We start from the raw sequence: 25,475 nt of genomic DNA on the forward strand, positions 1-25,475 counted from the left end.
ACTATACCAAATACATAAAAAGGTCTGTCTGAACTATCTCTTTAACCAACTCAAACACACTTAGGCTATTCTATGTGATCTCCTTTTGATAACTAATTTAATAACTAATGTAATATTTTTCACTTCCATTCACTGAGCCACCCCTAAAACTGTTTGGAGCCCCCCTGGGGAGACCTGCCCCCCATTACATTTGCATCACAAAAATGTACCAGGTTTCAGTTGTGATACATTGAATTATGGAGTGTTTATGCCATCGTGGTCATTAGCTGTTTGTCTTTAGTGGTTGCATGTTGCTGTTGCAGTGGGCAGGGTGGGACAGTCCTGTTGGTAAATGGAGGGAGGACTCCACCAACTCACTGTGTGCCAGATGCTAGTAATCTACTCCACCCAGTTTCTCCTGGCTTCACTCAGTCAGCGGAGGGAGTTGTAGTTGTGTATCATATTGTAAATGCATGCCAATTAAGGCAAAATAGTATGTTAATACAACATATCTTAAAACAGTATTTCTACATTTAAGGGTAGGCTTAAAACTTTCCTTTTTGATAAAGCTTATAGTTAGTGCTGGCTCACACTTGCCTTGGACCAGCCCCTAGTTATGCTGCTGTAGGTCTAGACTGCTGGGGGACTTCCCATGATACACTGAGCTCCTCTCTTCTCCTCTCCCTCTCCATCTGTACATAGTTATATCCCACTGGTTACTAACTAGGCATCTTCCCTGCAGTTAGGAGCTTTCTCGTCTCGCAGTTGTCAACCTTGGGTTGCGGACCGCCAGCTGTCCCCTTGGTCCAGCTTGACACCCAATGCTAGTACTATTATTAGTAGTTATATTTGCCCACTGCTACCACTATTATTATATTATTATAGTCATATTTCTATTATTGTTGTTATTGTTGTTGCTGTGCTGTGTTCTCTGTGTCTCTCTCCTCCCTCTCCCCCCTCTTTCTCTCTCAACCCAACCGGTCAAGGCAGATGGCCGCCCACCTAGAGCTAGGTTCTGCTTGAGGTTTCTTCCTGTTAAAGTGGAGTTTTTCTTTGCTGCTGTCTCCAAGTGCTTGCTCATGGGGGAATGCTGGGTCTTTTAAATTAAAGAGTACGGCCTAGACCTGCTCTATGTGAAAAGTGCCTTAAGATAACTTCTGTGTTGATTTGGTACTACATAATAAAATTGACTTGACTTTAAAATTCATACCACTTCAGTAGCTATAAATGTATGCTGACTTTCTTCCATCAAGCCAATAAAATGCAAAAAAAGACAATCAACATTGAACTTTAGATTAGAGTTTTTATGTCTTATTATTTAATCAAAGTGATTAGTCTTTTCAACATAGAAAATCTTTGCTCACAGGTACCTCTGCTTGTTGAAAGTGGATGTAGTACACCAACATCATCACTAGATGGGGTTGATGAAGTTTGACAGGCAGCAAAATAAGCCCTGCTCCTTGGTCTCTCCAAAAGCATTGAATTTACAGTGGAGAGGTGGCTCTGCACGGTGGAACAACTCTTATTATTCTTATAAAACATAACTACATCTCTACAAACACTGTTAAAAGTAGGTTAAGACTAGAAGACCTGAAATCAGAAATTTCAAGGAATGGGGGATGAACTAAAGGCCGCCATCCACTCAGAGTACGACTGTTCACTATTACCTTTTTCACTGCTGTAAGAAAACAAAAAAGAAAAATGTAATAAAATCTGTTCAACTCACAACCTTATAAACAGACTGCAAGACTGCATCCAATTTGTTTTCTGTTAAAACAGTGCTTCTCTCAGCTAGTAGTTGTCATGAACTCAGTCATTATTCAGTGCTTCCTTTAGCTGAGACAGCAACATCCAGCAGGAGGTAGAGGTGGTATTTATGATTGTAGTAGTATTATTTATAACACTTCCTTATTTTTAGTAGGCACAGTTCTGCAGGGATTGCTGGGACAGCTTTGAACCATCACTTTTACATTATATCCTCTCCACTCAGAATACATGACAGAAAAAAACAATAGATTTTATTCGGCGTTTGAGGCTGAGTCATTAATCACTGTTTATTATGAGACATTGGCTGATTACAGATTCTCTTGAATCTATGTCTTGGAAAAGGGACAAATGCATTTGTATGATTTGATGTTGCCAGGTTTTTAGGAAATCTGCTTGTTGGTTGAATTATTTTGCATGAAGTAATGTGAACAAAGACACCAAAAATAATTCCTCCTCCTCAGCAGAAAGGTCATAACACTTTAGAACACATAAATGATGCTCATTTGATTAGTTAAATTTACATGCAATGTGATATCTAAAAATAGCAGAACATATATTTTATTATATAGCCTGTCAAATAATTCAATCTCAGCATAGTGTTACTGAAGTGCAAATGGGGAGCACCACAGTGAAGGATGGCGGCATCCCATAAAAGTTAGTCTGATCATTAGACCCTAAATCTTGTTCATGTTCCTGTTAAACATATGTAAAGTATTTTCTCCTTTCTCTCCTCCAGGAAAGACGTTGCCGGAAGTCCTGCCGACGTGGTGGTGATGGGTGGAGATTCCTCTCTCTGCATCCGGACTCCCAGGGGCGAGCTGAGCCCTACTTTACCACCAGGAGTCGCCTTCGAGGAGGGATCTTGCATTCCGACACCTGCAGGAGAATCCTGTGGAGAGGAACTGCATTTCAGACTGCGCATCAGTGTCGTACAAAGCAGAAATGAAGGTGACGTTCATGAGTAGCATTGGAAACACACCCAGACACGTGCAAGGTCCCTCAACATTGCTAGAGTCCTCTGTGCCAAGGCAAGGACAAAGTCTTTTGGCAGCTATTTAGAGATTGCTGTCTATTTTGAATTAATTGGATTGAGTCACTTGGTCATCAGAGACAGTGGAGGTGGAAATTCTGATCTCGGGATCCTCAACAGTCCACAAGCAACTGATCATCAGAGTCATGAGAATATTCCCTTTAAGTTTAGTTTAATCCTGTGAGGACATATCATCAAAAGTGCACCCCGAAGTGATTGCATAATATCCCCGAACTCTGTCTTTTGGCATTTCCTGAGATTTTTTTGTGTCACTCACAGCCCTGTGAGGAACCTACAGTAAGGACAGCCATTGACAAACACAATCAAAGTCAGATTGATCGCTCAGTGCTAAGCCAAGCCACCTTCACCACCCAGTATTTTATCGATTTTCTGCTCTGTAATACAAGGTTACCACCCTTTCACCAAATCTGGCTCATTTATTTGTTTGCCTTTGGCCCTCCACAGAGGCCTCTGACAGCGTGATGGAGACACTCCAGGCAAAAGAGACTTATTGCTTCTACTGCCAGGGCTGCATGACCAGGCTGCTTGAGGACAGGTGAGCAGCAGACGGACAAGGAAGAGTTCCACGACTGGAAAATGGGTTTTTATATACACCCCTCCTCCGCAGGAAGAGGAGCAAGTGTTTATTGATGGTATGACCCAGCAGTAGAAGTGATAGCTTGGGAAAAAAAGTTAATGGATAGAGCCGGAGCTGGAGTCCACAGTTGTCAGGCTGACTGGGTTAGAATTATAGAGCTGGTGCGACATAAAGGTCTCCGCTACCTATTAAAAAACAATTGTATTTCTTACCTTGAGGTCCAGCTGGACAGTAGTATTGTTCTTATTGCCTTCAGCTTGTAGCTTTCTTTGGTCAGCAGTGTGACATACTGAAAATTGCAGTAGCTGCATTACCAAGACCCTTGCCCTCTGGCTATATTTCTTAGCAATAACGCACTAAAAGTTGCCAGATACTTATTTTTTGCTTTCAGTAAGGGACAGGTAAAATAGGAATGACTGGAGAAGTGCTTGGAGGGAGGTAAATGTTATAATTTCAACAATACTATGCCTCATTATGCTTTGTAACAACCATATGTACCATTTTGTGGTTGCACAGAAATATTAATACTACCATTGACTGCAACCATCACAAGGTACCATCCAAAAGTTTTCTTTGTATAGCCTAAAATGGTGCATACTACAGCAGGTGCTTCACAGGAATGAATTAAACAATTTAATTAAAGCTGCACTAATCAATATTTTATATTAACAATGGGTCAAGTGATGGTACGTAATGTCAAAGGCATTGCTTGCACTGATGAACATACAGAATTATTACCCAACTCTACAGTTTCCTGCAGCTCTACAGAGCTTTTTAGCATATTTCAGCTAATTGTTTTGGTTTTTTGGTGCTTGAATGGTTAGTGTTTGTTCACTCTCACTGCTCTCATCAACCTTGTTTCCAGCAGCAGGCACCCTGCTCTGATAAACCAACTGTATGCTACCTGGCAAGCACTAGACAGCGGATAGTCAAAGTTAGCAATTAGCTGGTGAGCATAGTGAAGCACTTAGCAGATAAGTTGGTGGAGAACAAAGCAGAGCCAAAAGGAGAGTGAATATTGGACTTACATTCACCAGGTGTCCATAAACACAAAATGTTGCTAATGTTGCTTTGTCTCTGCTGGATGTGTAAATAGGCAATGGTTTGCGAATAAGTTCACCATCAACTTTAAGGGTGATGATATGCCACTGTTGTGTTTACAGCTTGTTTCTGCTGCCTCCAAGTGGCCAAAAAATTGTTAATGCAGCTTTGAAAGATGTTACTGATTCTGTAAGCCTCAGATCCTCAGGCAGGAGCCCTGACTACAAAAGTCTGGTCACCTTTGGTCAACATAATCAGTAAAATCTTAAAATCAACCAGTGAAGAAAGGCCAAAACAAAGCTGATATGATCCTGTCTCTTTGAATTTGTTGAATGCTAGTTGCATTTTGTTCCAACTAAAGGCGTGAAATTATTTTTTGGCACTGATATTTCAAATTTTAAGAATTGGGAAGTTATGATATAAAGGCATGTTTGACCTTCTTGGATATTGTTTCACCTGCTTTACTACTGTGGACATTTTATACAAACATTCCTCTCTATTATATGCAGTCTAAAAAATACATTTGTACCTGTCCTCATTTGAATACTTTTTTTGTCTAATTTTTCTCTTTGGTATTCTGATCTTCTCTGGCCCTCGGGGAAATCTGTGCTTATTGAGCAATAACAACACTCACTGTTGCAAGCCCCACTTAATACAATTTACAAATATCAAAGGGCAGGGACAGAAAGAAAATCTGTAATTGCATCATTGTTTTTCCTCTTTATCAGATTGTTTAAGCGAGTTCTTCCTCTTCCTAATGGCAACTGGAATGCCATTGTGGATGACTGGTGTTGCCACCCAGATCCGTTTGCTAACAAGAAGTTGTTGCCCCGAGCAGAGGATTGTTTGCTGGGTGACACCTTTGTCCTCGTAGCCAGAGATGGCAGTTGTGAACAGACCCTCACTCAGGAAGTGAGCCCTGTTGGCTCACAGGACAGTCAAGATCCAAAGGTGAGTGACGTGCAAAAGGAAAACAATGGATTTGCTGATTTGTTCTTAGCTAGAGTACAAAATCTCCAAAACCAGCACGTTAAGGTTGCTCTGCATATGGAATTCTGACAAAATTAAGAATTTTTTAGGGATTTTTTGAAAAGGTTTAAATGAAAGAATGATTACCGTGATTGGTCATCAGATTATAAGAATTATAGCAGTAAAGATCTTACCTACTATCTGCAATGAGAAAGGAAGTAGTGAATTCACTAGGAGTGTAATGCAAAGCTACTATCTGTATCTGTTTATGTTACAAAAATATCTGTATCAGTTTGAAAACACAAGAAAGCTACTGACAAAAAAAATCTGAAAAACCTTTTCCACCCTGCATACACTTTTGAGATGATCCCTAACTCCAGCTTGTCCGTTTTCACATCTACTGCCAAGTCTTGCAAGGTGCCCATCTTCAATATCGGATCATTAAAAGTCCCCTCCACACATGTGTTAAGATATATAAAAATACTCTGCTTGGAACTATAATGTGCATCTGATATGATTTTTCCACAAAAAAGTACCACTTTAAAATCCTTAAAGTGGCATCTACTCCTTCTTCTTCATTAAAAAATCCAGTATTCATGAATATGCAGATAACTGCTGGACACAAGATATCTCCTACTTCACTGTAAAGTTCTCATTGTATGTGCACTGGCTTCATGTTTCCACGTCACACTTGTGTAAGTTGCATATTGGACCATGATTGGCTTCCAAACAAGCTGTGATGTCACAAATCCTGCTCAGAGGCCCGCCCCTAAAAATCTGATTTTTAAAGAGAGAAACTTTCCATTTTCATCAGATGAAAACAGCCTTCCAGTGTCAAACTCTGCACATACATCATTCTGCACAGTGAATCTCAAACATCCAACTGAAGAAACAAGAAAAATAAAATAAATATAAAACCATATTTTTTCGTGGAGGGGGACTTTAAGTTAAAAAACACCTTTGTCAGTCAGACCTTATCCTACACTGCACAACAAATCTTGTGAAAATTGGGAAAGTTATTGAGGACAAATCTCGCTGAATGTTTGAAAATCGAACTTAAAACTATTTAAACTTCAATGTTTTAAGCACCAAGCGGTCAATAACAACAGTTCATTTAATAAAATCAAAAACAATGGACAAAACAATTGCAGCAATGGGCTTCATACTCTTGTCATACAGTATACTCACCCACACAGACAAAGCTGTAACAGTGAAGTTAAACTCCAGCAGTCTGTAGATGAGGATTGATCTCCCCACTCTTCCATTACTCATTCTCTGCACGAGTGGCACTCTTTGCATGACTGAAACTGAGAGAAATAGAAAGAGAGGCAAATAGAAAGAGCAGAAGAACAAATGACAATCTGCCTGCTGTATATCTCTCTCTGTCTCTGCCTTCCATCCCGGATATAGCGCATATTGATTGCGGTTTTAAAACTGCCACACTAAAGATTGGTGTGTATTGTGTTGAATGGTTTCTGGTTTTTGGCTCTGTCATGTACAGAAACCCTGCCGCAGACTGGCGCTTATCTCCTGCAAGAGCTGTTCCTCAATGCTGGGAGAGGCTGTCGCACCAGGTATACATCATTCTAATAGGTTTTCATTAATAAATATAATTGTGAACTGCATATATCATTCTTTCTCTGTTGTGTCTTCCAGAGACCCTGAAACTGTACATCACACAGGTGGTGGTGGAGCCCAGTGTGGGTGACAGAAAGCCAGAGGCGTCACTTAACAGGCATGTTTTCATCCAAGCTTTCAGTGGTAACGCTAAGGAAACTACAGCTGTTAAAGCAAGGACTGTAAATGGAATATACTTTTATACACAGGGGATGTAGGAGAGAAAATGAATTCGCACACAGTCTTTCTAAGTAAATCATTGTTATTGTTGTTGTATATTTTTGTCCCTTACAATAAAGTACAGGGACTATAAATCAGTTCTAGTTTATCTGTATGTCAGTCTCACCCAATATCTGACACACCGCTGATTGGATTTTGTTGAAACTTTGGGGAATGATGCATATCTGCATTGTGTTCAGGCTTTTTGAAAATTAATTACAATTACACAATTGTAGGTTTGAATTAAACATTTTAATAACCACATCTCCAACTGTGCATGTTTGAATAATTTAAAAATAGTTGCAGATCTGTTCAGATAAGGTTTTTTTTTTTTCCCATCATCTCTTCAAAAGCATGTTCCCTTTTAAAGCTGTATGCACTTTCTGATTAGCTGTATTATTTGACTTCTGGTACTGCTTTTAAAGCTACTATAACAAGAGATTAGCATAGTTTTATCTTCATCTTGAAGGAATATCATGAGCAAGAAAAACATGAACACTATCAGCTTTCATCATCTTTTTCAAAAGCCATTGATGGCTCCATTCTGTTTCTGTGCATGACCATGACTGTAAGGTTATAAATTGTGCCCTATAAAGACTAAATATGAACATTGTCCCTCTTGGACAGATCTCTTTTCCTGGAGAGGACTATAGCAGCCAGGCTTTTGGAGCTGTCCAACTCTTTGAGCACCTTCCACTACTGTGTCCAGACTCCTGATGGAAAAGCCTTCCTATTGGTAAGAGCAAGCCGGCGTAATCAGAGGAAGCCGTGACATTTTTGTAAAAATAGACCACTCAGTTATTTTAGAAATGGGAAAGAGTGATATGGCGGGTTATTCAAGCAATATGAAAAGCTGAATGACTGTGATTTTCGAGTTATTGAGCATACTGTCATGCTCTTAGCTTCTTCTGGATTATTACAAGTGACTTTTTATTGAACAGTAACACACCACTGCAATAAAAAGAAGTTGCATTAGACAATAAATCCAGTATTTGGGACAGCGTAGAAAAGACCAGAATTATTAATTATTTTTCATTGTATAATATAGTACTACGTAGTAGTAGAGTGTGTGCTTTAGTGTTTGACTGATGTATCTTTATATTCCAATATTGATGTAATTTTAACTGAAGCTGGCAGATGATCATGTGTGTGTTTCAGTCTATTAGTATGCATAACAAAAATCCCAGATTGCAATTATTGCAGTTTTCCACAGAATTTCTTGTTGGCAGACTCTTAACTGAAACTCGATAGCAATATCACTAACGATGTGTGAAAATAGACCAAAATAACCAAATTCTTCATTGATATATAAAACCCTGCATCATATCTGAAGTGGATGACACGCTATTTAACCCTCATGTTTTGCTTTCATTCGCATTTCCTTTTTTGGGGGTGTCACAGCTCCACAGCACTATGAGAATTTTTTTTTTTTTCCAAAAAAATTTTTCTTGTCTTCTGACCTTATTAAAACCAAATATAAAGAAAAATATTTTCCACAAACTGGGCTTGCACTTTTAATGAAGGGTACTTAATACAGAGATGAGCATGAAACATTGTTATTACACCAAATAAAGAACTGTATGCATTAACAAATATATGATCTTTTTTTGTGGAAAAAATCATTCTCAGACAAGGAAATGTACAGTATCCTACATAGTTACTTATATTTAGGGACTAACTCCCTGTTAGATCTCTTATGAACAAAATGTCATAAAATCTCAATAACATAAATCAGTCAACTCCAAAAACAGATGTTTTTTTTAAAGTATGTGAAAATCTATTGTATAACCTTGTTTTACAGCTGTAAAGTAATGCTTCATTTTCTGTAAATGACTTCTGAACCATGTCATTAGTCCCATATCATGTTTAACAGCAATTTTCATAAAATTGTGATAAACCATGAATATCAAAGATTACACAATGTTCAGAACATGAAGGTCATTAAAAGTATCAAGAAAGGATGCATAGAGTTTATGTGATTCCTTTCCCATGTGACATCAAGCATGTGTATCTCAGGTGTTAAGCGACCTGTCTGCTCCTCTTGCAGCTCTGGCTACTGAACAGTGACTCCATCATAGCATCAGTCCCAGAGACGTGTGTCGGGGGTGAGAGGTCTATCAGCTCCCCTGCTCTTCACAGTCCATCACCCAGAGCTGCCAGAGCCCTAAAACTCCTCTACATCGCCTGCTCTGACACAGGCATCCAGCAGAGAGAGTAAGCGAGGACACTTACCGCATCCTCTCTCCCCGCCTAACCCTCCACTGCCCCCCTTCAATCTTTGTTTTCCTCCGCTTAATCTTATCCTTTCATCTTTCCTCCGCACCCTCTCAATCACCACCTGTCTCAGCTTGCGGCGAGGGATGAAAGGCTACTTTGTTGAACAGATTTTAGGTCTTAATAGAACACTCTACACTAAGGTTCCCTGCCCAGACATAATTGTCTATTATTTTGCGAATGAGGTGTTCAAAGGTGTTTATCGTCTTAAAGTTGGCAGTTGCATAAGCCACGCTCGTGTTTGCACGTACAGGGGATGTTGTTTTGACTGGAGCGAGTCTCCGTGTACCTTGCTGTGATGCATTAGAAAGGTGTAGGTGGATGTGCTGCATGTGGTTCTCCATGTTCAGTACAGCAGCACCCCACTGGAAGAGCTTTCCACCCTCATTATTTTCAACTGAATCAGCACTCAGCGTTTTCTCCTCCTCCTCTTCCCTGCAGCCGGGTAGAGTGAAGGCAGTACAAGGAGGTTTTGTTGTTTCTACCATTTTGACAAGCCCACTGGCTGACTGACAGAGAAAGGGTAATTAGAGACAAAACTCGCATGAAAGGAGAGAGTCTGTCGTCTCAGTCAAAGCAGTAACGCTGCATCTAAATGACATGATAAACTGCATGAGCATAGGTGCGTGCTGGATACCAAGAGAGACATCTCTCTGGTAAAACAAGCCATGACAGGAACTTTTTACTAGAGCGCTGTCGTTTTTGTCAAGCCTGAATTATAGTAAACACCGCTGAAATTCAGCTATTGTATCCATTATTTCTTCTTCTAAAAGGTAACATTAACCGTTGCCATGTAATGAAATAACAAGACTAATAGTTTACAGCCATGCCAGCCGCTCTGTGAGTCTGCTGCTGTGAGCTACAGTTAGCGTGTTCATAACGACAAAGCTAACATGCTGATGTTTAGCATTTAATGTTTACCATGGTTACCATCTTAAGTTCAGTGTGTTAGCATGCTAACATATGCTTATTAACACCAAACATAAAGTACAGCTTAGGCTGATGGGAATGTCATTTTTTGCAGGTATTTGGTCATAAGGCAAAATATTGGGCAAATTTTGACCTGATGATGGCACTAGATGAAAAGTAAAGGGATCACCAAAGTTATTGCAATTCATCCTTAGGACGACACGAATGTGTGCTCCACATTTCATGGCAATCCATCCAATATTTGTTGGAATATCTCATTCAAAGCCACAAATGTTAAACCTATGGTGGATGCTAGAGGAAACGTCAGGTTGATCGCCAGAGTCCGTAGGATACTTCTTCATGGCAATCCCTCTAATATTTACTTAGCTTTTTCAGTCTGGTCCAAAGTGGTGAACTGACCAAATGACCGGCCAACATTGCCATCTGTAGAGCCACGCCGCTAGCATGGCAAGTATCTGGTTCAAGAACTGTTTATTATTTGTTGTTCAGTGCTTAAACCTAAATTGATCCCTGATTCCTTGTCAGTTACAAAACAGACTGCACATTAGAGTTTTGTCTCTCTAAGGCGCTCCACATTTGAGCAACAGCTTTTTTGAATTTCACCTATCTCTTACATTTCTTAGAAGTCTTGCAAAGCTAAATTCAGGTGTTACTCACACTTCCGTTTCCCTCTAAATAATTTACCACTCATCCTTCATCACTCATCTCTGACATTTTTAAATTAAATGTTATGCCTGGGGAGCTGAATTCCCTGGATGATAGCCCTCTTATTAGGGATACAGTTGGTCACAGTTGACTGCAGCTAGGGGTTGCAGTATGTGTTGTTAAAACTGCCAATAATTGGCTGGAGAATCAGCGAGCCAATGCCTAAGTGGATTATGCTTGTCACTAATGGCAGTGACTTGATTGTGAGTTAAGTGAAATTCGCAGGCACCATTACAGTCCAGTAGAGCGGGAAACGGTATGTCTCATAGTTACGGTATGCTAATTGAATGTAATAGAAATTGTATGGGAAAGTCCTTTTCTATAGTATTCACTCTGATATGTGAGCAATCAAATCCTAGAATAATGTTGTTGACTGGTTTGGGGTCAATATGTAGACATCATAACTTGATTAGATTTGCTATCTAAACAACCTGTGTAACCTGCTTAAGACACTGAATAGTGTTGTCATGACACCAATATTATGACCTCAATACGATACCTGCCTAAATATCTTGATACCAATACTGAAAGGATACCACAACAAAAACCTAAAACATTAGGTAACATCAAGTCATTTTTAGCAGCTTGGAAGTTATGGTAAAGTTAACGTTACCAGTATGGATGTTGTGTTTGCATTTAGACATGTTTGCCACATTGGTAAATTAGCTTAAAAGCTAAAGCCAAATTAAAGAGTTATGATTGTCCTTAATTGCCTCGTCAAACTCCGATGGTGAAAAAAGTTTGCCTGTCCCAAAATAAATCATACTCGTTTGACTTATATTTGAGGGCATGTAATTATGTTACCTATCACATGCGCTAACCTGTCGCTCTTTGAATTCTTTGAACATGTCGGCGAGATGCTTTGCCAAGTTGAATATGTTGGCTCCCTTGGTCTGTGTCTGTTTAAAACAGTTTTTACAGACAGGCTTTGTGGTGTCCATGAGCTTGCCCTGACTGTTAGCTATGTAAGCAAAATAATTCCATATTTTGCTGCATGCATCTGCTTTGTCAACAAGCCATGGACGGTCGGCAAGAGCACTTGTACTTGCAGCCATGCCCTGACTGTTAGCTATGTAAGCAAAATAATTCCATATTCTGCTGCATGCATCTGCTTTGTCAACAAGCCATGGACAGTCGGCAAGAGCACTTGTACTTGCAGCCATGCCTCTTGTTCTGGCACCATGAAAGCTGCAGCGTGCATATGAGAGAAAAAAAAAAAACGGTTGGCATGTCCACTATGTCTGCAGGGAGTGGAAGGAAATACAGCTCTTATGAAAACACAGTCATTCTTATGTATCGGTACTAATTAAACGGGGTTTAGTACCATTTTTAACAGCAGGGTATGTGATGCCTTTCTTGTATCGGTATACCATGCAACACTAATCTTGAGTGGCTAATTTTTAATTTTCATCCTTCATCATTTTTTTTAGATGTAAATATAGCCATTGCTATAGCAGTAGTGCCTCTGCTGTGCCTCTCAAAACTTTGAGAAGACTTTTTCATGTCAGGAACTGCACAGATGGCTAAATGTCACCCAAACAAACTGGATCAGCACCACACTCTGAAAGAGCATCAATCTTTCCTCTCTCCATCACTCTTCTTCTTCTCCTTTCAGTCCCCACCTCTTTTCTCCTCACACATACACACCATCATGCACACAGACATATATTGATGCAACACACACACACACACACACTTGCCATCAATCCACTTTTATGTAACCCTCGTTATCCAGTTCAGTATACAGTTAAAAACCACTTAATTAAAACAGCGAAGCATCAACATGGGATTTACAGCAGCTATTCTGGGCATCATCTTGGTTGTATAATGCTGTGGCAGTCACCATAAATCTCTCCTATTCTGTGTGTGTTTTCAGCATTGTAACTAGCTGGGAGGTCAATGCCATAGGACATCCTGTGGTGCTGCTGCCGAAGGTGTGTGAAGAGCTGCTGCAAGTGATAGATGACAGCAACTCTGCACTTCCTACGTCAATGCGTTGCATGAGGTCCTACAAGGTGAGACAGTTACTTTAAGAGCCAACAGATTATAGCAAAGACACATCAGTCCTTGGCAGAACTACATATTTTCTTGATATTTCTAAAATTCTTTCCCTGATATTGTATAGTGTACAGAGATGCTGAAAGTCTTCAAAGTTGTCTTGATCTTTTGTAAAAAGCTGTATTATCAACACAGCAAGGACTCTTTCAGCTGACAGCAGTCACTTATTTCACTTATTCTTCACTTACAACCTTGTTTTTCCACTATTCAGTAGTGCTTGACAGTGTTTTTATCCTGCCTTAATTAATTTCATGATTCAGAGCTTTCAGCTAACAGTCTAGCTTTAGGGATTATGCTGGTCAAATGTAAAGCTTTACTTTTCTCAGCCTTATTTCAGCTTCTATACACCTGTAATTGTGCAAAATGCATATATTTAGCTCAAGTCGTCAAGGAAAACCCTTTGACTAGAAAATAGGAGGTGTTAACTTTGCTGACAACTCTATTCTCTTAGCTGTTTTAAACCTAGTGACAGGAGTAATTAGCACCATTATCCTCCGCTTCCTGTTCAGAAAGTTTAGGAAATGACTCCTACCACTTAAAGAAGTTTTACATCTGTTAAATAATACGAGAGCTGGAATAATGAGCAAATCTTTGAGCAGAAAATCTACTGATGTATGTCAGGTGGACAATGCTTTTTTGTAAGCCTGTGACGGCGGTGTTCACTGGAAGGTTTGGAGTCTTTCTTAGTCTGAAGGTAGTAATCTACTGATAATCAAACAGACTCTCATGGACACTACAGTTAAAGGTGCAATCATCCTTTGTGCAAGAGGAAGCAATTGAAATGCACCATTGTGCTGCGCCAGAGTGATACTCTACATGAGTATGGAGGGTGGGGTATCTTTTTTTGCAGCCTTTCCAAAACCAAAAGCACAAGAGTGAAAGTCTAAAGAATTTGTTTAATAGTGTGTTTACCTCTAGCACAACTGGCTAACTAGTTTGCTGTGTATTGTACAGTTGTGACCAAGTGTTACTTCTTAACTAACAGTGTTAGATTGTGGAGCTAATGGTGCAGGCTAGATTAAAATAAAGCCCTTTTCACAACAAGCACATCCACTGTGTAGTATTTACCTCCTGTTTGGAAGCTGACTCTGGATGCTCTCAGAGTTTGGAGTAATAATGTCATTGACTCTGTTCTTTATTGGATTTGGGGAAGTTTACACTTTAACAGCTTCAGCCAACATTACTCAATGTTATGTTTGCAAAACTCATTGGTTAGTCCTCATCTTAAAAACCTTAATGCTTAAAGTGAAAACATACAGTTTGAAAATAAAATTCCGACAGGTATGTAAGCTTATCATAGCTATTGTACCTTATCATACATAGAGGGTTAATACTAGTACTAACTAGGTACCCTGCAGTACAAGAACAATGCTGTCTTTTTGCTGGGTACATCCAGCTTTAGCCTCTTAGGGCATTTTCAAACCTATAGTTGTTTTGCTCTGGTCCATATCAGTGGTTGAGTTGGTAAACTCGGTGCATTTTCCCATTGGTTTGGTTTCTTTTCACACAGAGAAAAATCCAAGTGAACCAAAATGCAACACCAAAAGTTACAGCACCAGTCAAAAGTTTGGACACACTTTCTCATGCAAGGGAATGGGAAGGTGTGTCCAAACTTTTGACTGGTACTGTACATGAGAATGTTCACTATGTTTATTGGTCAGATGTGTCTGGGGTGGGAGCAAGAGCATAAACACAAGAAGAAGGTCCTGAAGAAGGTCATCTGGCCAAATACAACATTCTGCGTTGCACTAGTCCAGGACCAACCTTGATTGATTTTCCAGGTAGCTGCTAGCAACTGTTAAATTCACTCATCCTAATATGCAAAGCACAACTGATTACGGGAGCTTTTTAGTTCACACTTGAAGAATACGCCTAGTAGTTGGATCATGTTCCCACCACAAACAAAGTGCTGAGTCCATTTGGGATGATACTGAGACCATTTCCTCTAATAGGTCTATGTACCTTTTTTAAGCCTCTGTGCCAGTGACAGCCGTGGCTGGAGGCATTATGTTTTCAGTTGTCCATACGTCCATCCATACGTCCATCTGTCATCTGTCTCATTCTTGTGAACATGATATCTTAGGAACACCTTGTGGGAATGTCTTCAAATTTGGCACAAACATCCATTTGGACTCAAGGATGAACTGATAAGATTTTGGTGGTCAAAGGTCACTGTGACCTCACAAAACATGTTTTTGACCACATCTCAAGAATTCATATGCTAATTATGTCAAAGTTTCACACAAATGTCTAATAGGATAAAATGATGAAGTGATGACATTTTATATCCAAATAGTCTCTAAGTGGAGACAGCATGTGTCTTACTGGAAATTATTCACTGGAATCATACATCAATATAATGATAACTTCCATTTCACCAAAAAATACACTTAATACCTTTTATTAAATTCCTTGAGTCTGGACAGACAAGGATGTAAACTGCAACTTGACTGTTTGGCGGAGACATACAACAGCGACATAACTATTTCTAGTTATGTCTAGTTATTTGGTTGCACCTGAGTACGATTCCTGTGTTCAGACCTGCCCAAACAAATTGCACCATGGGGAAAAAACAAACCAGAGTCCAATTGAACCAGACTAAAAAGTGCATGTGTGAAAACTTCAGTCTTTAAGTATGATATCATGTATACAGCCTATGCATATGACCCCTTTTACAGGACTTCCTGTTTTTTAAAACAAGTCAGCTGGAAACATTAAACATAAACCTGCTTTTGTCTAGCTCTGTCTGAAATCAGAGACCTGAAGAAAGAATTACACTTTTCAGTGATAAATCTGTCACCGGTATCCTTGTAAACTGAATATGTGCTGTGCCTTAGTGAACAGTCAATTATACCAAGATTCTGCAGTTGGTTTGATAGTGATGTATTGATGTTTCACCTGTAACGTTAGAAACTGCAGAAATATGTATGATTTACAGTGGTTGGCATGCCACCATGCAGCTAAAGCGTTCTGTACTGGGCCTGTGGAAAGCGGGCTATGTAGTCTTCTTGCTGCAAGTTTATATCAATATCTGCTTTGACCAAAGAACAAAAGACTGTGGACTGAACTTGTATTTTACTATATCAACGGTGGACTGTCTTGTTGAAGTAACACAAATAGCAGAAATTCCCTTTCAAAGATGTTGGAGTAGAGGGCTTCCGCTTACACCAGACAGCTGTTCCAATTGTTCCACCTACAGTAAGCTCCTGCCTTGTTGTAAAGGTATTGTGCCTCAATCTTAAAAATGCTTACTATGGTTTCTGACACCATGAGCCATTTTTCAGAGCAGGTACTCTTATTTTTCCTACACACTGTGGCACAATGCACTTCAGATAATGCTGATAAGCAGAACTGTTGTTTTCTAAGGTTGCAACATGACAGTAGTGGGTGGTAGAAGAAATTACGCTCTGCTGAAATGGAGAAGGCCATAGATAGAGCGACTCAGACATAGGATATAGTATCTGTCTGATGATGGAAGCGGTTACATGGGTAAAAAGAGTGTGATAAGTTGACACACTCAAACACTTCCTGATTGTAGAAGACTATAGTGCTATAGGCGGCAGAGGATGGGAAGATAATGTGATCATAGGGCCATCTAGACTTACCAGAGATGGTCTGAGAGTCCCCGTTTAAAACACTTTGAAAAACACTCTGGAGCCCCAAGAGTCAGAGGGGGAGGACCAGCATGCAGCAGGATAGCAGTCTGGAAGCTTATAATGATCTGAAGAGATGCATCTGCTAAAGAGGATGAGATGAAGATGTGAGCTATATATGTGGCCTTGTGAGCTATAGCTTACCCACTATTGGCTTTTTTTTTTTTTTTTTACAACTTTTGTTGTTGGATCGTAAAGGCAATCCTACACAGGTGTTTTCACCTATTCTGGCTGATTAGATGTCTGCTCAGGTTCAAGTGGAGCTATGTTGATATTCATGTGAGGTCATCAAACTTCATGCACTAACAGAACTTTTTCATAGCAGACATTTTGACATGTCATAGCAGTACAAGCACAGGTGTAATTAATAAAATCAATGACAACTGTGTTTCATTCAAGTGAGCCACTTCCTGGGCTCTAGTATTGTGCATGCTGAATCATGGGCATGATTTACTGGGACACTTAATGGAGCTGAGCCATTGTTAATGTTATTAATCACACCTGTGCTTTTCGTGCTATAAAGGGTCTAAATGTTTGCTGAGAAAAAGGTCTTTTGGAATGACAGATGGGTAAATTGTCCAGAGGAGTGAGGATATCAATCAAGCACAGTCTGTTCACACCCACACAGTCTGGAGAAGAGGCCTAATTAACCAAAAGTGAAAACACCTGTGTGAGCAGTGGACCGTGGCTATTTAAGGCCTGTAAAATTATTAAACAGCTGTCTGTTTTAAATGTCCATTTGATTTATTTACAGCAACTGATTCAATGGTGACTTATGTACTTAACATAGTTGTGCACGCATGCAGTCTAAAAATGAAATTGAAATGATAATCATTGATAAGCACAATGACATTTTGAGTAACTGCAAACTGCAACTGTAACTTCGATTTACATGGCCTAGATACTTATGTTGAACTAAGGACGTGTTGTCTTGAAAGTAACACATTTTTTTTCAAGACCAACAATTTGACCTGTAATAGGAAAAGTACAGGTGTAACTAATAACATTAACTGTGACTCTGCTGTTTATTCAAGTGTCCTACAAAGCCATTTCACTGAGCCTTTTTCATGGAGTACATTTCGACATGTCACAGTAGGAAAAGCGCAGGTGATGATAAAATGAATAATGCCTGTGTGTGTGTGTTGCATGTTGCTGCTTCAGTTTGGGGTCCTGCTATTGTGCATGCTGGCTGGCTGTCACACCGTCATGGCTTACTGAGACACTTGAATAGAAAAGAGCCGATGTTAATCTTAGCTGTAATACCTATGCTTTTTTTTCTACAATGACATGTCAAAATGCCATTAAAAGAAATCCTTTCCAGTCCCAAGAAACTGGCTCACCTAAATGGTATGCTATTGTTATTAAAGGGGCCATATCATGCACGTTTCCAGGTCTATATTTATATTGTAGGGCTCTACTGGAATATATTTGTGTGATTTACAGTTCATAAAACTCCTTATTTATCTTATACTGCCCCTTTATGCAGCCCCTCAGTTCATCCTCTGTCTGAAACAGGCCGTTTTAGCTCCTGTCTCTTTAAGACCCCCCTCCTAATGAGCCCACTCTGTTCTGATTGGCCAGCTCCTAGAAGCTGCCGCTCGGCAGACTTCCATCAGCTTGGGAGAATGTAAACAAAAAATAGTAGTTGGAATTCACTTCTTTGTACATCTGTACATGTTCGAGACGGAATCTGATCTTAAATATGCAAGTAGACAACGCAAATAATCTTAACAACAACCTTAGCAGCAACCTTAGCAACAAAGGCTATGAAATGGATGGCTGTTTATGGGCATGCACAAACAATCTGATGTCATCACAAGAAGGAAGTAGAGGTAACACTACAAACAGAGAGTTCATGGCAGACTGAAGCCCTGGCTTTTGCCTTGCAGGGAGCACTTTTAAATATGTTCACCTCAAGTTTTGGACTTTTGACCAGTATGTCCCCTTTAATGTTGTTAATCACACCTGTGCTTTTCCTGCTATGACATCAGAATGTCTGCTGTGAAAAAGGTTTTACTTAACCAGTGAGTAAAATGCCATAACAGATAACAGTGATGGATAAAATTACAACATCAAGACCTAGGTTGTTAAAAAGAGAGAACCTTTAACAGCGTCAATATCTAAACCCTACAGGCTGAAAAGACAACTTTCCTTATGGAGATAAATAACGTATAATTAAAAGGAAATTAAAAGTGACATTCCTGTATATTCAGTTGTACATTAAACATTCAACCAAACTGCATCATATCCAGCATACGTCGACATTTGCTAACTGACTGCCCAATCCAATATATTTGTACTATATATTGGCTCAACCAGACTGTCACAGCACTAAGCCAAAGTTTGCAGGTAACTGTTTGTGAATTGTGTCTGTGTGTGTGTGTGTGTAATGTGTGTTTTTGTTTAATTTCAGTCACTGTGAGTAGATCAAAGCCTGCACCATAACCCAGCCTGTTATTATGCTGCATGTGGAATGTCTACTGTTGTCTGGGCTGCTGTGTTCCCCGCCCTCCATCCCTGGGCCTACCGGTGTAATGGGGTGTAAAGTAGTTCCAGCTCAGTGTCACTCTCGAGCCCGGGAACAGACAACACCTCCCTCTTCCCCCCACCACCTCATTAATCTCCTCCTCACTCCCACAGACACGGCATGTAGGTTAGACAGAAACTGATCCAAAAAGTGATCCAACATTTTACAATGAAGAACTGAGGGGACGTATCGATCATACATCGCCTCAGTCTTTCTGCAGTCCACACAGCGTCACAACAGGAGCGGCCGCACTTTGTCGAAATAAATTACTTCCCCCAAGATGCACACGTCTCGATTCATTGGACGTGGACCAATGGATAAGAAGAGGAATTTATCAACAGAGCGGGGGTCTGTGATGCTGTTCTGCATCAGTGTTTATGTCAGGATTGGACCGATATCTCAACTTGAAGATATAGAAGTGGTGGATTTTGTTCTTTTAAACAAAAAAAAATGTAATGGCAAGTCAGGGTTATTTACCTGCAGTTTGATGGGAATGATGCAGCTTTTTGAATTAGATATGCTCATTAATCATATGTGCACTCATTGTGACGTTGATTTTGCCAAGAACATAGCAATGTTCATTTGTAATATTTGTTTTGACTGCAGGACACTCCTTTGAGCTTGCTACTCGCCGTAGCAGCAGGAACATGATTCTTTTGTCATGTTCTACTTTTTCTACACCTCTTTCTGTCTCTGTCTCTTCACGTATGACCAAATAATCTCCCTCTCTCTAGCCAAGTTTCAAGTGTTATGATAACAGAATGCCTGGCATCAAAGAGTGAGTGTTTGCTCGAAAGACTCCCTCATCCCCTTGTCATTGTCTCAGTACCTTTTAATACTCAGACATTAACCTCTCTTCTCTTCTGTCCCTTCTTCAGCTAGAGCTGTTGTATAGAGATGAAAAATAAAACCGTGCTACCAAAGGTAATCTCTAACTACAGCTAGACGTATTGCTCTTCATGGCTTTGCAGTGATGTCACATATTTCACAGTGCTGAAGCTCAAAAGAATTCCAATGAGATCAAAGAACTGTAACACCCCTAAGCATGTTATCATCAAGTGTTCTGGGCAGACCTGCTGTCAGCGTCGCTGCCAGTTTAAAGACCCTCATGTAATTTAAAAACTGAGAATCTTTTTTCATGTGGCTTCTCATAATGTAAACAGTTGATTTAAAAAAAAAAAAAAAAAAAAAAAAAAAGTTAAATGTACTCACCATGAGCAAGAGGAAAGTAATGGTTCTTTTGATACCTTTGCTGGTTTCTTTTTTTCACCTTTTCAGCCAGGCATTCCACCCTACTTTGGGAACAATGTTGTGAAGGAACTTCCAAATAATGTCCAGCACAGTCCTAATGATACTGATCCCCCTGGAAGAATAATATAACTATAAGAATACTATGGATTTTTCCTGTTTTTATCAGTTCATTATTGAGTGTAGGGCTGAAACTAACAATTATTTTCATTACCCATTAGCCTGCTGATTATTTTCTCAATTAATAGTTTGAAAAGAACTAGATAAAAATTAACATATTTAGTTCACATATTTAAATTGCTTGTTTTGTCCAAGCCCCAAAGATTCGGTTTTAGTTGTTCCTCAGGAGAGAATTCTGAATTCTTTATTTATTGCTTTTCACTTTTGTTTGAATTGGGAGGGGCTCGGTTGGAAAAAGATGTCACATATTTCCATGCTCCAGTCGGAGTTTGAATCAAACTGTGATGACGGTTGTTGGGGTGTTTGCTTATGTTGCCAGTACTGCCAGTTAAATTTGTTGGATGTTTGAGCTTCACTGTGCAGAATAATGTATGTGCAGAGTTTGATACTAGAAGGCTGTTTTCACATTTATCTTCTGAAAGTGGAAAGTTTCTCTGTGCTCATTGAAAATTATTTTAAAGGGGTGGGCAGGATTTGTGACATCACAAATAGGTTGGAAGCCAATCCTGGTCCAGTATTCAACTTACACAAGTGTGATGTGGAAACTTGAAGCCTCCAGTGCACATACACTGGGAATGGACTTTACAGTGAAGTAGGGGACATCTTGTTCAGCAGTTCAGCTTCTGAAATGAACAACCAGATCAGACACAAATTATTATTCAAAGTAGGGTATTTTATGTACATCTTAAAACAAGTCTAGAGAGGATCTTTAAGTTTGATTGTTGATTATGTATTCATGAATATTTAATGTTATCAAGAAATATTTAAAATTTGAGATCAAGTTGAGGGGATTCATTTAATCTACCAGCATCTATCTGCTCAAGTTTCATACAGTCACATACATTCACACTTTGGGGCTGCCAAGTACAGTCATGGCTATATTATCAGTGTTATCACTGTAGATTTTGTGGATTTTGTGCCTTGCTCAGTGGTAACTTGTAAAGGAGAACATTACTCCCTTTCCCCACCTTCATTTCTCCCCCAGCTTCAACCTAGCAACTACTTCTCTCCTTTGTCTAGTCTGCTGTTGTTCTGGTTTCTTAGTTTCTTATCACACTTTGTCTTCTTTTTCTGGGACTCTGAGTTGTGTTAGCAGCAGCTCACCTCTATTTGCCGTTTGTTATCATTTGTATGAATTACCATTGATGCGCTTGAGTGGTGAGCAGACATTGGCACGAGGACAGAGAAGACAGGGCCTTGAGTAAGGCAAATGCCCTCATCCATCATCCCAATATAGAGCCCTCAGTGGAGCGCAACCATTGTCTGCACCAGGCAAACGCCCAGGAATAGCAGATGGAGAGAGAGAGAGAGAGAGAGGACCAGGCTAAGCCGATTTATTTTCTGTGCTTTGTTTATCTGAATGTGTGTTTTTGAAGTTGATTAAATCTCTACCACCTGTGGTTTTTTTGTTGTTTGAAGACCGTAATTGCAGATAATGTGGTACTGTGTTGATCAGCCGACCGTAGAGATCCTGTAAATCTGTACTTTTGGGAACAAAAAAATGTCATTGTACAGTACAAAGAGGAGTTTTCTAAAATGCTAAAGTTAAACGTGTATGTTCAAAAGTTTCCTAACTTCCTGCCTGTTGTCCTCAGGTGGCATACCTAAGACTGTGAGGTTGAAAGGCCGGAGCCAAAAGGTCAAGACTTCACTCATCACTCTTGGTAGAGAATTGAAAAAGACCTGGGACAACTGAGAAAAGAACTTTTTGTGAACATGTACATGTATGTTTTTTTATATGTGAAGATGACATCATTCACAGAGTGACGTCAGATTTCTAGGTAAGTATGAGAATTTTAATGCAGAAGAAAATGCAGCAAGCATGGAATAGCTTGTTTAGCATGTCAAGTTTTGGTTTCTGGTTTAATCTGTATCTTCACCTCCAAAGACTCATGTTGAAACAGGTTGTTGCCAGGCTATTAAATGATAGCTTGTATTTAGTAAATTCAAACATAGGAGAGACTGAAATCACATAAAACATTTTGTTCATAGGTTACACCTGTTTGTAATTTTTTTTTTAAATCATTATTAATTATAATGTATAGTAATATACATAATGGTTGAAAAGCAACTTTGTCAATTCCCAGACTAAGTTTTGTATTTTTCTTACCATTCTTGACAAAACAGATTAAACTATTGTATTTTTGAAAATATCATCTCTTCCTTTCTTTTTTCCACCTGCTGGTGAGCACTGTTGGTTGATATGTGGAACATAGTTCTTGAGTTTGCTCTTGATGAAAGCTTATTTTAGAGGTAATCCAGCCCCAGGGTACAGCAGAGCATCCTCCACTTGAGTATAAATACAGCTTGCGGAACACGGTGACTTTTTGTGTAGTCATGGGTTTATTTGTGAATGAGTGTCAATGATTGATGGTATTTATGTAACATTCTCGGTAGGGAGAATCATTGTAAAAATGTAGGGTTAAACTTTGAAGATGGGCCTTACAAAATTACATTGTTGTACATTCTTCATCTTCTACAACCCATTATGATGTGGGCTGGTCAAGTAGTTCCTACAGTATTTTAAACAGGAAGTCCTTCTCAGCCACACTAGCAGCGTGGCACAAGGGATGGCTGATGTTGATCGGTCAGTTGGTCAACCACTTTGGGCCAGACTGAAATATCTCAACAACTATTGGATGGATGTACTATGAAATTTGTTACAGACATTCTTGGTCACCAGAGGATGAAGCCTACTGACCTTTGGTAATCCCCAAGAAGCAACCTTGAAAAATGAAGCCAATGCGGAAGTGCCAAAAACTGCAGTTCCTCAAATGACCACTTTAGGCTGACTGTAAAAGTGAGTCAGTCCCCATAGACCCCAATGTTAAAATGCCCAACTCTGCAGCAGAAATAAACATGTTTACAGCCTGGTTCCAAAGACAGTTTTGGTCTCTATAGCTTATTTGTCTGTTCATGACAATACGGGGGGTGATTTATTTTTTTTTTATATATAACTCATCTGTTTAAATTTTATTACAGCTTAAAGTTATGCATAATCAAGGGCATGGCCACTTGAGCGACAGGTGTGTGTCGTCACAGGGTAGTCGCTACCACGGCAACGTCAGGTAACATAACCATGGCATAACCCCAGATTCACAGAGTATAGGTATAGCCGTCACTATTTCAGTGTGCCTTATGAAAGTTAATTGTAACTATTCGGTCACCTAAAAAAGTCTTGTTCAGTATTTGTTTGTACTAAAAGACCCTCTAAGGAGTCGGATGTTCAGTTTTTTCCAGTAAGTACATTTTGTTTTAATGGTTTTAACCATTTTTTTGCAAGCAAAAATTAGCATTAGCATTATCACAGTTAAGCACTGACTGTAAATGCACCATGCTAACCAAGCTAGCAGCAAGCATTAGGGTCAGCTCCACCCTCTTGTCCAAATATGGTCACCTCTGGCTCCAAAAATCCAAGATGGCGACGGTCTAAATGCAAAGTCAAGGTTTCAAAAGTCCACAAACCAATAGGTGAAATCATGGTGGCTACAGAAATTATTTTTTACAGTCTATAGTAATTCCCTGAGAAGTATCAAATTTCATCTCTCAAAACAATCTACTATATTCAAATCAAGTGGATTGATGATCATTTACTACACAGCATCCAGTCTACGCTGGTTACTGTATCTTTGACCAGCAATGCAGCATATCTGCCTGCATGTCTATTTTTACAAGCTCTTAGTACAGACCAGGGGACTATTTTTTTCTGCTCCAGACTGCATGCCTGGATCCGCTGAATGCTGATGCCGCAAGTGACAATTACTTTTAAAAATACAAAGAAGTATTGTGCCCACTGAAGCGGCAAAGCAGAGAGTGAATTGGCTAATTAAATACATCCAACGCTGAACCGTCAAGGGCTTCTCATTTCCTTTCTGCCCTTTCTCCACAAGTGCAAATGAAGTAGGCTCTAAATAACCCATTTGTTTCAAGCCCGCTGAGCAGGAGCTACTCCACATTACTGGCTGCTGCTGCTGTTTTGAACACACCAACAGACACAGTCACCCAGAAGCCTTGAGGAGTTGCAGGCACTCTTTGTCTTTCTACCCTTGATGACAGACAATGGAAGTGTCAAATTAAAAGTTTTTTTGGCCAGTACACCGCCGTCTGTTGACACTATATAGCTCATTAGCCTTTTCAGACAGTTATCTCATGAAAAAATATCAGTCTGAAGAAAGGTCTACTCCATTTTCAGCCTTAGCAATTGTCCATGGATGAAGAACATTTTTGCTTGCTTTCCTTTTACATGTGATGTTGGTGTACAGTAGTAGATTTTTCAACTGCAGCCTGTGAGGTACATAAATGTCTGTAACAAATTTATGGTAATCGATTTTATAGTTGTCATTTTACCAAAAAACAAAAATGTCAACCCCATGGTGATGCCAGTTAAACAGTCAGGGGATCACCAAAGCCAATTGGCTTTCCTCTGGAGACCACAAATCTTTGTACAAAATTTCATGGCAATCCATCCAATAGTGATTGAGATATTTCAGCCTGAAGCAAAGTGGTGAACCAACCAACATTGCCATCCCTAGGGGCCACACTGCTAGCATGGCTAAATATCTCAGGTGCAGCTGTCAAGAACAAAGTTATTTTTTAAGTTCCAAAACTGTTGTCATTTTGGAGATCTGGGGTTTTCACCTGACAGCAAATATATGTTACTGTCTTACATTCTACTTGGCA

The 25,475-nt window shown here is 39.6% G+C and overlaps 1 protein-coding gene and 1 long non-coding RNA gene across 5 annotated transcripts in view; one reads left to right on the top strand and one right to left on the bottom strand.

The window, feature by feature from the left end:
• The window catches only part of ube3d (ubiquitin protein ligase E3D), a 31,730-nt gene extending 8,784 nt beyond the window's left edge, over positions 1-22,946 (top strand). For both annotated transcript variants that reach the window (XM_044359888.1, XM_044359887.1), the window contains 9 exons: positions 2,483-2,694; positions 3,242-3,332; positions 5,144-5,366; positions 6,886-6,958; positions 7,041-7,119; positions 7,848-7,956; positions 9,268-9,434; positions 13,006-13,144; positions 22,391-22,946. In XM_044359888.1, coding sequence (XP_044215823.1) covers positions 2,483-2,694; positions 3,242-3,332; positions 5,144-5,366; positions 6,886-6,958; positions 7,041-7,119; positions 7,848-7,956; positions 9,268-9,434; positions 13,006-13,144; positions 22,391-22,411 — 1,114 coding nt within the window. In that variant the 3' untranslated portion in view covers positions 22,412-22,946. The remainder of the gene's footprint in view (positions 1-2,482; positions 2,695-3,241; positions 3,333-5,143; positions 5,367-6,885; positions 6,959-7,040; positions 7,120-7,847; positions 7,957-9,267; positions 9,435-13,005; positions 13,145-22,390) is intronic.
• Positions 2,013-18,296, bottom strand: LOC122987855. Of its 3 annotated transcripts, none has more exons than XR_006404640.1 (4): positions 17,063-18,296; positions 16,793-16,922; positions 6,573-6,691; positions 2,013-2,635 (listed from the first exon to the last, which is right to left on the bottom strand). It is a non-coding gene; the product is annotated as an uncharacterized LOC122987855 (long non-coding RNA). The 3 variants fall into 3 exon arrangements; XR_006404639.1 differs by having other exon boundaries at positions 16,793-16,925; XR_006404638.1 differs by lacking the exon at positions 17,063-18,296 and having other exon boundaries at positions 16,793-17,038.
• Positions 22,947-25,475: the final 2,529 nt, after the last annotated feature.

This window comes from Thunnus albacares, chromosome 8, assembly GCF_914725855.1.
Source record: "Thunnus albacares chromosome 8, fThuAlb1.1, whole genome shotgun sequence".
NCBI lineage: Eukaryota > Metazoa > Chordata > Actinopteri > Scombriformes > Scombridae > Thunnus > Thunnus albacares.